At 41.3% G+C, this 15,531-nt stretch overlaps 1 protein-coding gene across 9 annotated transcripts in view; it reads left to right on the plus strand.

The window, feature by feature from the left end:
• NAV3 (neuron navigator 3) overlaps positions 1-15,531 on the plus strand; it is an 892,289-nt gene that overhangs the window by 284,820 nt on the left and 591,938 nt on the right. For all 9 annotated transcript variants that reach the window (XM_043880083.1, XM_043880069.1, XM_043880142.1 and 6 more), the window contains one exon: positions 296-688. Coding sequence is in view for 1 of the 9 variants with exons in the window: in XM_043880132.1 (XP_043736067.1) it covers positions 617-688 (72 nt within the window). In the remaining 8 variants the exon portion in view is untranslated. Of the gene's footprint in view, positions 1-295; positions 689-15,531 lie in introns of those variants that run through there.

Here is a 15,531-nt window from a genome sequence, read left to right on the forward strand (position 1 = left end):
AGAGCATATACACATTTGGTGAATGTGTGTGTATTCTTGATTGATTTTTTTTTTTGCTTCAGTATACTGTAAATCCCTGGTTTTAATATTCTATTTTGGTTTGAGTATTATAATTGGTATTTTAAAGGCCCTAGGGTTAAAGAATAATGCCGTTTATTTCCATTCCTATTATGTGAAGTATAATCCATGCCTACAGTTTTTTTCTAAATTGGATAGTTCAGATAAAATTTTTCATTAATTGTACTATAATTGGTGGGCTGGAATTAACTGTGTGCTTTTTTTTTTTTTATTATAGGCTTGCAGGAACTGTAATTATTTATTAAAATGGAAATCTGTGAAGAAAGAAAAAGATAGCAGTTGCAGTTAAAATTCCTGGATGAATATTTTGCTTTTGAGAAGTCTGCATTTAAAAACGATATGTTGATTTGGAAAGTCCCAGGAGTCAATTACAAAATTCATTTTTTCCATTCAATCAATGGATTTTTTAATCATTCCTTGGATCTGATGAAATTCAGAGATGGTGCGTGATGGAAAGTGTTTTCCTAGTGATTGCATCTTGGATTAGCCTGCTGCTTTTTTGAAGATATTCTGTTGTGAAGGGCAAGAACCTAATGTGATGGATTTATCTTCAGAGATGAGCAGACATGGGAAGAATCCAGTGAGTCACAAGCTAGAAGATCAGAAAAAGGTAATACAGATACATTTCCTTTTGCTTGGTCACTATTTTTTTTTGCTTACACAGAAGATTGCAAATTGAAAATGAATATGCTCTGAGAAATAACATGCTATTTCATGAAAATTAATCCTGCCATGTAGCCAAGTGTTGCGCTGGGCCTGGATTTCATTATCAGTGAGTGGTTTAGTTTCTAAACTCTTCTGAATTCATTCATCCAATGGGTTTGTAAAGGTTTCTGCTACGTTTGCTCACCCTTGACTTGATTCTGTTAGTAGGAACATGCTGGGTGACTGCCTGTGGACAGTTTTCTGAGATCCAGATGAAGTGTGAGTTGTGGGGCATCTCTGGAGTAATGGGGCAAGACAGAGTTCTCCTAAAAGAGAAAAACTGCCTTGCTGCCGTTGCTGCTCAAAGTCTTAGTTGGCATTTGAAATTCTCAGATTTCATGTCCTTGGGGCACATCAACCTCTTAGTTTTCCACCTAGCCTAGAAAGAGAGTCATGAGCCAACTGTGAGCTATGGTTTGCCTCTTCATGTGTGATGTCCAAGCAACTAATGGAAAATATCAAGAAAGGACTGTACTAATATATATATTTTTTAAATGGACTTAGAGAGCTTTTGAGAGGGAAGCTGGGAATTGAATACTGAGGGTTGCATTTCAACCTCATTTTTCTACCCTTTGAGAAACTCTTACTTGCTAAACGTTGTACTGTTGTGAGAACCACCTAGACAGCACTTAGCCGAAGGGTCAGGGATGGTCCCCAGGAGAGAAAGCCTACTCTTAATGAAATGCATTGTCTTTTGTGGTGCGTTTCATTGAATCCATTAGTACAGGAGAGACATGTGGGGACCCAGGGACTAAGGCACAAAAGCAAGGAATAGCGAGATAACAGAAAGATTTTTAGTTAGAACTGGATCTCAGGGACACAATTAAGTTTTGTTTTTACATGGGTCTCGGAAATTATTTACTACTCACTTTGTACTCCCAGAATACAACTAGCTCTTTCACAGTTTTAGAGGTAAGAGATGTAGAAAAAGCCAAGAAGAGTCAATAGCTTATTAATTTGTTCTGATTTTGTGACCATTGCCACTAGAATGGGGGCTACAGGGATCCTTTTGCATCAGTTTGGGCATAAATGGATGGATTATTTATGCCCAGTTTGGGTCCTTCATGGAGTCTACCTTCAGTGTAAGTGAGTCTTGGAAAACACTAAGTATTGTAAAGTCCAAAATGGCTGGAATCTGTTTTCAATTCATTGTGGATATAAATGTCTGCACAAATAAGTGTGTTACCAGGAATGCTGTTGGTGTTTTAAGTGGTCGGCATTTTTTTCCTTGCTGTTTAGCAGTAAGGGTGTTCATCTGAAAAAGCTGGCAAGGTAAGTTTCTGTCTAAAGCAGGCTCTTCAGTTTCTTAACTACAAAGGAGCCATTTAATCTGTTTCCTCTATCCACGTTTCTAAAAATGTCCTTCACACTGATGATAAAATTCTGCCTGCTGTATTGGACCAGTGAGGAATGTGAATGACAGCTGCTGCCTGCCATGTCAATAGACAAAGGATGTCTCTGCCTTCAGTCCATCCACCACGACAGCAACCCCTGATGGTGTGTACCCTGAGGAGATGCAGGATGAGAAAGCTCAGGATGCTGGCTCTAGATAGCTGAGGTGCATATCAAAGGAATGATTCCAGTTAGCCAGGACTCTTGCCTCTTCCAATATATAGAAAAGCACTAAATTCCTTAATGTCGGTATTTGGTATTCTTTAATTAATGATAATTTTCCAATGTTCTGACTACCTGGTCTTTGTTGCAAAAACTCCTTCATATCCTGAATTCTCCTGTGGCTCTTTGGAGCAGTCACTCAGAACTAACTGAGAGGGTCTGTCCTGGGCTTAAGTCTTCAGTTTTGTCTGCCCGAATAAAACGTAAGTCTCAACTTTTAGGTTATGCATTAATTTTCATCTGAATAGGAGAAAATGAGTTCAGTTCAGTTCAGTCGCTCAGTCGTGCATGACTCTTTGTGACCTCATGGACTGCAGCACGCCAGGCTTCCCTGACCATCATCAACTCCTGGAGCTTGCTCAAACTCATGTCGATTGTGTCAGTGATGCCATGCAACCATCTCATCCTCTGTCGTCCCCTTCTCCTCCTGCTTTCGATCTTTCCCAGCATCAGGGTCTTTTCAAATGAGTCGGTTCTTTGCATGAGGTGGCCAAAGTATTGGAGTTTCAGTTTCAGCATCAGTCCTTCCAATGAATATTCAGGAATGATTTCCTTTAGGATGGACTGGGTGGATCTCCTTGCAGTCCAAGGGACTCTCAAGAGTCTTCTCCAACACCACAGTTCAAAAGCATCAATTCTTCAGTGCTCAGCTTTCTTTATAGTCCAACTCTCACATCCACACATGACTACTGGAAAAACCATAGCTTTGACTAGATGGACCTTTGTTGGCAAAGCAGTGGCTCTACTTTTTAATATGCTGTCTATAATTGAAGTTGGACTGAGCAACCCAGGTTTTATTGCTCAAAGCTTGGTTGGTTATAAATAAAACATTTTCTTGGTCAAAAAAAAAAAAAAATGCTGTCTAGGTTGGTCATAGCTTTTCTCCCAAGGAGCAACTGTCTTTTAATTTCATGCCTGAAGTCACCTTCTGCAGTGAGTTTAGAACCCACGAAAATAAAGTCTGTCACTGTTTCCATCATTTCCCCATCTATTTGCTATGAAGTGATGGGACCAGATGCCATGATCTATCTTAGTTTTCTGAATGTTGAGTTTTAAGCCATCTTTTCCCCTCTCCTCTTTCACTTTCATCAAGAGCCTCTTTAGTTCTTCTTCACTTTCTGCCATAAGGGTGGTGTCATCTGAGGTTATTAATATTTCTCCCAGCAATCTTGATTCCAGCTTGTGCTTCATCCAGCCCGGCATTTCACATAATGTACTCTGCATATAAGTTAAATAAGCAGCGTGACAATATACAGCCTTGATGGACTCCTTTCCCAATTTGGAACCAGTCTGTTGTTCCAGGTGCAGTTCTAACTGTTGCTTCTTGACCTGCACACAGATTTCTCAGGAGGCAGGTCAGCTGGTCTGGTATTCCCATCTCTTTAAGAATTTTCCGTAGTTTGTTGTGATCCACACAGCCAAAGGCTTTGGCATAGTCAATAAAACAAAAGTAGAGGTTTTTCTGGAACTTGCTTGCTTTTTTGATGATCCAGCAGATGTTGGCAATTTGATCTCTGGTTCCTCTGCCTTTTCTAAATCCAGCTTGAACATCTGGAAGTTCACAGTTCACAAGCTGTTGAAACCTAGCTTGGAGAATTTTGAGTATTACGTCGCTAGTGTGTGAGATAAGTGCAATTGTGCAGTAGTTTGGGCATTCTTTGGCATTGCCTTTCTTTGGGATTGGAATGAAAACTGACCTTTTCCAGTCCTGTGGCTACTGCTGAGTTTTCCAAGTTTGCTGACATATTGAGTGCAGCACTTTCACAGCATCATCTTTTAGGATTTGAAATAGTTCAACTGGAATTCCATCACCTGCACTAGCTTTGTTCGTAGTGATGCTTCCTAAGACCCACTTGACTTCTCATTCCAGGTTGTGTGACTCTAGCTGTGTTATCACATCATCGTGGTTATGTGGGTCATGAAGGTCTTTTTTGTATAGTTCTTCTGTGTAGTCTTGCTCTCTGCTTCTGTTAGGTCCATACCATTTCTGTCATTTATTGTGCTCATCTTTGTGTGAAATGTTCCATTGGTATCTCTCATTTTCTTTAAGAGATCTATAGTCTCTCCCATTCTATTGTTTTCGTCTGTTTCTTTCCATTGATTGCTGAGGAAGGCTTTCTTATCTCTCCTTGCTGTTCTTTGGAACTCTGCATTCAAATGGGCATACCTTTCTTTTTCTCCCTTGCCTTTCACTTCTCTTCTTTTCTCATCTATTTGTAAGGCCTCGTCAGACAACCATTTTGCCTTTTTGCATTTCTTTTTCTTGGGGATGGTCTTGATCCCTGTCTCCTGTACAATGTCATGAACCTCTGTCCATAGTTCTTAAGGCACTCTATAAGATCTAATCCCTTGAGTCTATTTGTCACTTCTACTGTATAATCATAAGGGATTTGATTTAGGTCATACCTGATTGGTCTAGTGGTTTTCCTTACTTTCTTCAATTTAAGTCTGAATTTGGCAATAAGGAATTCATCTTCTGAGCCACAGTCAGCTCCCAGAGGCAGAGAGACAGGCTTGTGACAGCCAGAGCCAGAAGTCAAGGGGCTACTACAGTCCTAGCCCCAGAGAAGACATCTTCCACCAAACTCTGAGCAGGCTCCCAGCTGCTAACCTTCCTGGGATCCTGGATGGTTGACATCTGCCGGTAGAGTCGCAGCCTGAGATCAGCTCTCCAGAGGAGACATACGGCACACCTGAGGTGGTGCTCTTGTGGGGCACCCGGGAAGCTGAGTGGCCGGGACTGGGGACATGATTACGATGCACAGTCCACCTGGGACACTGCGCTCACCAAGCACCTGGTCGCCTGAACTGTTCAGACCTGGGAAGGGCACAAAATGCACACCCAACCCACAGAGACTGAGCCAGAACTGTGTCTGAGTGTCTCCTGTGGAGGAATGGGTCAGCAGTGACCTGCTGCAGGGACTCTGGGTGCAGCAGACCTGGGTATGGCACAAGCCCTCTTGGAGGAGGTCACCATTAACCCCACCATAGAACCACCAGAATTACACAGCATGGGGAAACAGACTCTTGGAGGGCACAAACAAAAGCTTGTGCTTGCCAGGATCCAGGAGAAAGGAGCCGTGACCCCACAAGAGACTGACCCAGACGTGCCCATGAGTGTCCAGGAGTCTCTGGCGGGGGCGTGGGTCAGCAGTGGCCTCTGCCGGGTCAGGGGCACTGAGTGCAGCAGTGCGTGCACTGGACCTTTTGAAGCAGGTTGCCAGTATCTTCATTACGGCCACATTGTATCTACTACCATGGGCAAGAATCCCTTAGAAGAAGTGGAGTAGCCATCATAGTCAACAGAAGAGTCCAAAATGTGGTAGTTGGTTGCAATCTCAAAAATGACAGAATGATCTCTGTTTGTTTCCAAGGCAAACCATTCAATATTCCAAGTAATTGGATATTTTGACAGTAATCCAAGTTTGTGCCCCAACCAGTAATGCTGAAGAAGCTGAAACTGAACAGTTCTATGAAGCTGAAACTCCAGTACTTTGGCCACCTCATGCAAAGAGTTAACTTATTGGAAAAGACCCTGATGTTGGGAGGGATTGGGGGCAGGAGGAGAAGGGGATGACAGAGGATGAGATGGTTGGATGGCATCACTGACTCAATGGACATGGGTTTGAGTAAACTCCGGGAGTTGGTGACGGACAGGGAGACCTAGCATGCTGCAATTCATGGGGTCGCATAGAGTCGGACATGACTGAGTGACTGAACTGAACTGATGAAGATCTACAAGACCTTCTAGAACTAACACCCAAAAAAGATGTCCTCTTCATTATAGGGGACTGGAATGTAAAAGTAGGAAGTCAAGAGCTACCTGGAGTAACAGGCAAATTTGGCCTTGGAGTACAAAATGGAGCAGGTCAAAGGCTAGTAGAGTTTTGCCAAGAGAACACATTGGTCATAGCAAACATCCTTTTCCAACAACACAAGAGAAGACTCTACACATGGAAAGTAGGTTAGGTAAGCAATTAATGCTACAGAGTTCTGATTTTTGATAGCAGCCCTCCTTTTCTGGCAGGCAAACAAAGTACTGCTGCATGTGTTATTCTTTAATTTCCAGAATAAAAGATATTTTTGCAAACACGGAAGGGAGTGCACACTAAAGAATGGAATGAATTGCAATAGGATGTATTTTAAAAGTCATTTGAAAATTTCTTGAGTGGAACTTTAAACAATGGTCTGTAGTGATGCTTAGTTGCCCAGGCTGATTCACAGAGGACTGTGTAGCACATAGAGAATAGTAATAGAATTTGGATAAATTATGGGGATCCATGACTTTGTGGGAAAAAACATAAAAGACCAGCTTGGTGTTGTATTGTGAGAGAATCCTCATTGCCTTACCTTCTAGCTGGCAGGGAGATGTGGGAGGGATGAACATTTTCATTAAGCAGTATCAAGATGGAAAACAGGGTTCTAAGGCTATCCTGGCCGCCCAACTGATGCAGGCATTTGCAGTGAATAAGGCAGGAACTCAGGTGTTGATTGATCAATACAGAAGATGGAAATCTGTTAAGTGTCAGCAGGAATACTTATTCTAATGACAGTTTTGTGCATTTGTATTAAGGAGAAAAATGAAATGTTGCATCATAAATCTTCATAGATTAAGCTCTGTGCACAGCCCCGACACCACACAATTGCCAGCAGAGATTATAAGATCATTCATGTAATTACTCTGTTTGTAGTCCTTTGAGATGAATTCATTAAAAAGGAACAGTGTTTCACAGAAGTGGAATAAAATTCATTGATTCTAACTCACAACTTGAAAATCCAGTGGTGAAACTCTTTTTTGGCATTACTGAAAAAAATGTGTGTGCTTTTCACAGCTTGACACATGGTAGACATTCAAAGCAAGATGCACTGAACTGGCTTGAGTCTAGGTTCTTATTGTGAACTCCGAACAACCGATTCCTTGTTTAGTGTATAGATAGCTCACTAGCTTTTGTTCTTACCTTAGATAGCTCACTAACCTTTGCTCTTAACTTAAAATGTGTGGATTTGTACTTATTCTCTGCTTCCACATAGAAACTTTTAGAGTACTGAAACGTGAGAGTTTGTGAGTATGTCTATTTTATTGCAATGTGTAGGTAAATGTCATTTATGGAGTACTTACTGTATACCTGGGACTTCCCTGATAGCTCAGTTGGTAAAGAATCTGTCTGTAATGCAGGAGACCCTGGTTCGATTCCTGGGTTGGGAAGATCCACTGGAGATGGGATAGGCTACCCACTCCAGTATTCTGGCCTAGAGAATTCCGTGGACTGTATAGTGTCTGGATTCACAAAGAGGCAGACATGACTGAGTGACTTTCACTTTCACTTTACTATGTACCTGGCGCATGCTTTGTCCTCTCTCATTTACTAAGAATGTACCTTCATACAAAGATAAAAACTGCTTTTTGCCTCTTTAAGATAGTTGGTCCTATAAACATAATGCTCAGTTCTCATATATACACACAAACATACATACACACACTATTATTCAAAATTAATAATTCAGAAGTGTGTGTATATGTGTGTGAATTCTTGGGCTTCTTTTAAATAATACCTCATCATCTGAATAACTCTGAACAGAGGAAAACATACTTGAAAGTTAGAAAGATATGATGTTCACAAATCCTATACTGAAGTGCTCTTCATTATGGATAAACCAGAAATGTGGATCTTATAAGAACTGAGAATACATCTAAGAATTTCAAATCACCTTGGGTTAGTGTAGAACTAGGTGGAATTCCATTGTCTTTTTTGATTCCTATGATTATTATCAGTAGAACTTTCAGTTAATATTGGCACATAATCCTCCTCTTGGCATTCAACTTCTGGAATGTCCCAGATGGCAGAATTATGATGGCATTTCGAGACTTCTGGATGCCCGTAATGAGGTGTTTATTTTTGGAAACTTTACCTTTTGACCCTTGTTTGCTCACTGATGCCTGTGAAGTTGGTATATTACTTTCCACTAATTGTATTGCTTTCTGGAATTATTTCTGCAAAAGCTCCCAGAACAGTGTAAGCCCTATAGGTACAGATGTCACTTCTATATAATTACTTGTGACCTTGAACTCAAAAGCACAGCTTGGATGATTTTACTGTCAGTCTAATTGCAGCAGTTTGCTGAGCAGACAGCCCTGGGACACTGCATTTTTGCTCTACAAATATTTTGTGTATTAAGCCAAACCGTTTGTCATGGTCAACCATTTACTAAGTACTGCTCACAAAGGGAGCAGGATACACATTTTGAAATTGTGGCTGCTGCTGCTAAGTCACTTCAGTCGTGTCCGACTCTGTGCGACCCCATAGACGGCAGCCTGCCAGGCTCTGCAGTCCCTGGGATTCTCCAGGCAAGAACACTGGAGTGGGTTGCCATTTCCTTCTCAAATGCATGAAAGTGAAAAGTGAAAGTGAAGTGGCTCAGTCGTGTCTGACTCTTAGCGACCCCATGGACTGCAGCCCACCAGGTTCCTCCATCCATGGGATTTTCCAAGCAAGAGTACTGGAGTGGGTGCCAATGCCTTCTCCGGAAATTGAGGCAGTGACATGCAATAAATAGAGTGACCTGTTGGAATTCTTTTGTTTCTCTGTTCTCTAAAGCAGGAAGGAATGAGCAGCATTATTGCATTTATGCGGAGCTACTTACTTTTATGGACATATCCAAGATGGATGCTGTCTCAGTTTGTCACTTCTAAAATCATGTCTTTTACACGCTAGGCATTATTTTCACACTGCAGTGCAAAAAACTCAAGATAAATCCCAACACATCCTGTCTTTCTTTCTAAGAGATGACAATTATTTCAGTAGTGAATGAGTTTGACATGTGGAAAATCATGGAAAATGAGAGAAGTTATTGTATTTATTAATAGAAAAGAATATGCTGATTGTTGCTCAGTCACTTAGTCATGTCCAGCTCTCTGTGACCACATGGACTGCAGCTCGCCAGGCTTCCCTGTCCTTCACCATCTCCCGGAGCTTGCCCAAACTCATGTCCATTGAGTCGGTGAGGCCATCCAACCATCTCATTCTTTGTCATCCCCTTCTCCTCCTGCTTTCAATCTTTCCCAGCATCGGGATCTTTTCTAATGAGCCGGCTGGAACAAGCCTGTTATTTTAAGGGCAGCCCCTGTAAAGCTGTGGAATTAAAATCAAGTTTAAATAGCGGGTTAGAGGAAGCATCATCTGTAAATGACAGTGAGTGCTTCGTCATTGTCTTTGCCCATTGACTAGTTGTGTTCTTTTTTTTTTTTTTTTATCTGTTGACTCATACGGAAGTGTGACCCAGGTTGTGTATCTGTATATGATTGTGTTAGGCTGCTCTAATAATTTTACTGAAACATCTTGCCCACTTATGGTTGCCACTGCTTTATAGAGTAAAACTGCTTTATCAATTTAAAAAAGGATCGGGATGGGGAATACATGTAACTCCATGGCTGATTCATGTCAATGTATGACAAAACCCACTGAAATGATGTGAAGTAATTAGCCTCCAACTAATAAAAAAAAAAGAGAAAAAAAAATAAAAAAATAAAACTACCATAATATTTGCTATTTATTTAGTATGCTGAAATTTCAAATTTAGATTACCTATGTTGCATTTTCTTGCAGTGATGGTAAAACAGCATCTTGTATGAGTACAGAGGTGTATTGGGATTATTCTCACAGGTGTTGAAGACTACTTGAAATTGTTTATGTTAGAAACTGATTAAAGATCTGTCTTCTTAAGATAAAATATGAAGATAAATCACCATAGAAGAGAGGCTTAGGATAGATTCAGCTCTTTGTTCTTTGATATTCTTCAAGGTTAGACTCATTTCATGGTGCTTTATTTTTCTAAATCTGCCTGACTTCTTTTATGTTAGGGTGTGTGATATATGTTAAAAGAACTGTGCGGGAGGATGAGGTTTCTGAAGCAAAACCACATCGTTTGTTAATCATCAAGTTCTGAAGCGTGAGTGCTAATATGAATGCATTATCAAGGGTTTCAACAAAACTGACCAGTCATTCCATTATGGGTTACTCAAAATTTTAATTTTTGAAATATTGCTGACCTTTTATTAACACTTGGGTTGAACTGTGTGGGTCTGCTTACATGCAGACTTTTTTTCCCAATGAATATGTACTGCAGGACATGGTCCATGCTTGGTTGAATCCAGAGACTCAGAACCTCAGCTAAAAAGGACAAGTGGAAAATTTTAGGTGGATTTTTGACTCCAAGAGGATTAATGCCCCAACCTTTGTATTGTTCAAGGGACAACTGTACATCAAGCAGCCATTTTGCACTGCTATTGGATAAATCTGGAATACATGTATAGACACAAATATGAATATCAGGTTCACAAAAAACTAGCAGTGGCATTGTGACACGCAATGCCAGTTAGGAGTGCCCCTAATTTCTTCTTCTGGCCCATTGTCTTTTATGAAAGGATGCTAAAAATAGCTGTCTCTCAGCCATTTGACCTGGAGTTCTCTAAGGATGAATTAGATAAGGTGAGCTCATTTTCTGCTCAGAAGTGATTCTAGAAATGTCTCTTTTCAATCTGAACTTGGATTTGAATTGCATAGAATTTCCTTTAAAACTTCCTCTATCAAGTCATTCATGTTCCTCAAGTGAACGTCTGAAAACTTGTACGGCCACTGGCCTTTTTGCTTCTGGCAACATATATTTGCCCTATAAACAGACTTGGGATAATGGAAAGAGCTGGAAATAGGTAAAAGTAAACACTGTGTGCCATGCTTCTTGGGTCTATTGCTTATTTTCTAAACTAAACCCTGTTCTTTTTCCTGATTGCTGGATTTAAAATGTCAGAAGATATAATGACCATATAATCTGCATATAGATAAATAGCCCAGTCTGAAATATATGGTACTTGAGTTATAAATTAAGAAGTGGTGGCAAGAATATACAGAAGAATGATACAATAAAGATCTTCATGACCCAGATAGCCATAATGGTATGATCACTCAGCTAGAGCCAGACATCTTGGAATGAGAAGTCAAGTGGGCCTTAGTAAGAAGCTAGTGGAGGTGATGGAATTCCAGTTGAATTATTTCACATCCTAAAAGATGATGCTGTGAAAGTGCTTCACTCAATATGTCAGCAAACTTGGAGGACTCAGCAGTGGCCACAGGACTGGAAAAGGTCAGGTTTCATTCCAATCCCAAAGAAAGGTAATGCCAAAGAATGCCCAAACTACTGCACAATTGCACTTATCTCACACGTTAGTAAAGTAATGCTCAAAATTCTCCAAGCTAGGCTTCAACAGTACATGAACTGTGAACTTCCAGATGTTCAAGCTGGATTTAGAAAAGGCAGAGGAACCAGAGATCAAATTGCCAACATCTGTTGGATCAAAAGCAAGTGATTTCCAGAAAAACCTCTACTTTTGCTTTATTGACTATGCCAAAGCCTTTGACTGTGTGGATCACAACTATGGAAAATTCTTCAAGAGATGGGAATACCAGACCAGCTGACCTGCCTCCTGAGAAATCTGTGTGCAGGTCAAGAAGCAACAGTTAGAACTGGACATGGAACAACAGACTGGGTCCAAATTGGGAAAGGAGTCTTATCAAGGCTGTATATTGTCACCCTATTTATTTAACTTATATGCAGCGTACATTATGTGAAATGCCGGGCTGGATAAAGCACAAGCTGGAATCAAGATTGCCAGGAGGAATATCAATAACCTCAGATACGCAGATGACACCACCCTTATGGCAGAAAGCAAAGAAGAACTAAAGAGCCTCTTGATGAAAGTGAAAGAGGAGAGGGAAAAAGTTGGCTTAAAACTCAACATTCAGAAAACTAAGATCATGGCATCTGGTCCCATCACTTCACGGCAAATAGATGGGGAAACAGTGGAAATAATGAGAGGCTTTATTTTTGGGGGCTCCAAAATCACTGCAGATGGTGACTGCAGCCATGAAATTAAAAGACAGTTGCTCCTTGGGAGAAAAGCTATGACCAACCTAGACAGTATATTAAAAAACAGAGACATTACTTTCCTGACAAAGGTCTGTCTAGTCAAACCTTTGGTTTTTCCAGTAGTCATGTATGGATGTGAGAGTTGCACTATAAGGAAGGCTGAGCGCCAAAGAATTGATGCTTTTCAACTGTGGTGTTGGAAAAGACTCTTGAGAATCCCTTGTACAGCAAGGAGATCCACCCAGTCCATCCTAAAGGAAATCGTTCCTGAATATTCATTGGAAGGACTGATGCTGAAGCTGAAACTCCAATCCTTTGGCCACCTGATGTGAAGAGCTGACTCATTTGAAAAGACCCTGATGCTGGGAAAGATTGAAGGCTGGAGGAGAAGGGGATGACAGAGGATGAGATGGTTGGATGGCATCACCGACTTGACGGACATGAGTTTGAGCAAGCTCTGGGAGTTGGTGAGGGACAGGGAGGCCTGGCATGCTGCAGACCATGGGTTCGCAAAGAGTCAGACATGACTGAGCAACTGAACTGAGCTGAGTTATATATGTGTTGGACATTATTTATTTTTGGCCGTGCTGAGTTTTTCTTGCTGTGTGGACTTTTCTCCAGTTTTAGCGAGCTGGGGCTGCTCTCTAGTTGCAGTGTGCAGGCTTCTCTTCTTGCAGAGAACGAGCTCTAGGGCACACAGGCTTCAGTAGTTGTGGGGCATGGGCTTAGTGCTCTGCAGCATGTGGAATCTTCCTAAATCAGGGATCGAACCTTTGTCTCCTGCATTAGCAGGTAGATTCTTTACCACTGAACGACCAGGGAAGCCCTGTTTTGAAGGCAGCATTATATATAAGTTGTTCTATGTTTATCAGTCATTATATCTGTGATAGTGCTTACTTAAATACAAGACTTAGTATGTTTTCATTTCTGTCTTTTCATAAATACCTTCCTCTGTCTTGGTATTGTCATGGGAGTTGATCAAGCTTTTATCATTTCATGAAAGATTGACTGAGACTAATTTTTTCTTTAAAATATCTGGGGAAAATGTGTGCATATGCAGTGTAGGAAACTTGAAATGCATGAATCCATCCTTCTCTTTCATGTTTCTATACATATATCATTAGATTTTATACATATATTTATGTCTAGTATATATAAATACCTTTGGGGCTTCCCAGGTGGTGCTAGTGTTTTGTAAAGGGCTGCTTGCCAATGCAGGTCAGATGTAAGACACTGCATTCCATCCCTGGGTTGGGAAGATCCCCTGGAGAAGGGTATGGCAACCCACTCCAGTATTCTTGCCTGGAGAATCCCAAGGACAGAGGAGCCTGGCGGGGTACAGTTTATAGGTTCACAGTGACTTACCACGGCAATAAGTAAATGCCTAACTTTTTAAGCAAATGCTACATATTTTGTGACCTGTCTTCCATGGTCAATCAGATAATTGTTAGTTTCTGGTTAAGGCTTTTTTTGTAAAGGGGCTGGGAAAGACTGACAGTGCAGTGCCTGGGATAAGAGTTGCATATGAGATGAAGCAGATTTAATGACAGGTGATGAAAGCGGTGGGCAGGAGAAATTCTGTCAATTTTAGATGCAAATTTTGAAAATTTGAATGAATTAAATATCAGCATCTTTGTTCTTCAAAGTGTTCTGAGGAGCAACAGCAGCATCTTTCTAGTCTGGAAGCTTGTAAGGAATGCGAACTCTCAGGTATCAGGCTCAATCTGCAGAATCAGCATATGCCGGATCCTGAGGGGATTGGAGAAGCCCTGCCCTAGAAACCAAGTCTGAGAGGCCCTCGGTGGAATTGAGCTCTGGTTACCTACTGTGGTGATCAGATGCCCTTTACTTTCTATCTTCTGGTTCTCCTCTCCCATCCTGACTTCCCTCCTAGTATTTCCCGGAATCATCAGCCAGATCCAAAACTTGCATTTGAGTCTTTCTTTCCTGTCTGTTCTGGGGAGACTTAAACTAGGACATTCTATAGCGAGAGTTCTGGGCTAGTGTTCAGCTCTAAGTTCATGCAAATGCTTGGAATTTAATTTTTGTTTTACGAACTCTTCTATCATTTTTATTCAGATGTATTTTTTTCTTGGCTATTGCAAGTGTGTGGCTTCACAGGTGGTACCAGTGATAAAGAATCCGCCTGTCAATGCAGGAGACACAAGGGATGGAGCTTCGATCCTGGGTTGGGAAGGTCCCCTGGAGGAGGAAGTGGCAACCCACTCCAGTATTCTTGCCGGGAACATCCCATGGACAGAGGAGCCTGGTGGGCTACAGCCCATGAGGTTGCAAAGAGTCAGACATGACTGAACACACATGCACACACACACAACCCAAGTGCACACCCAGTGCACACCCAGACATCCTGAGTACACGCTCAGACTGATGCTCAGTCAGCACCTGTGGTGTGGCTGGCCCGGGCTTGCATGCTGCCAGCCGACAGGTGACCACTCCCCGCACTGCTCTTGGATCCTCCCACTGCCACCCCGTTGTTGCTGGCCCTTGGGACTGCGATGTTCCAGCAGTTGCTGACGTTTCTGCTAGTACCTCTTTCCTTCTTCTGCCTTCACCCCTTTCACTAAAAAATCACACAATTAGAAGTCATTTATTAGGAATTTCCCTGGTGGTCCAGTGGTTAAGACAGGCTGGGCTGTTTGCCTGTTTCCTGGAGAGAGAGCACAGGTGGTGCTCAGGATATTTCCTGTTTTAAAATATGGATCACGGTCAACCACATGTGACGAGAGCTCAACCCTAGAGCGGGTCAGAAGAAAAGTCTGTAAGTTCAGAGTCTTTATTTCCCTTAGGATAATGAATTTGATAAGCCAAAATACTTTCTGGCCATGGAATGGTTTGACAGGTACTAAGTTGCCCTCTAATACATGGTACATTTAAAATGTTTACTTTCTAAATTCTGAACATTAGTATGGATTTTATTTCAATTTCACAGAGAGGCAAAGATTATTGAATATAGGGAAAATTGTCAATACATCAAGTAATTCATGCTTTATCTCTGTCACTTCCAAAGTGAGGCTGAGAATGTAAAAATTGTGTGTTACAAAGACATATGATAAAGGAAACATAGAAGATTGTTAATTGTAGACTCTAGCGTTAGGTATGTAGGTGTTTACTGTAAAATTATTTCAGCTTTTTTGTTTCTGAAAATACATGTGAAACAGCGTGGGGGAAAATGTTAACAAATGTGGTGCTTGC

The sequence above is a fragment of the Cervus elaphus genome, chromosome 3 (genome assembly GCF_910594005.1).
Source record: "Cervus elaphus chromosome 3, mCerEla1.1, whole genome shotgun sequence".
In the NCBI taxonomy this organism is placed as follows: Eukaryota; Metazoa; Chordata; class Mammalia; order Artiodactyla; family Cervidae; genus Cervus; species Cervus elaphus.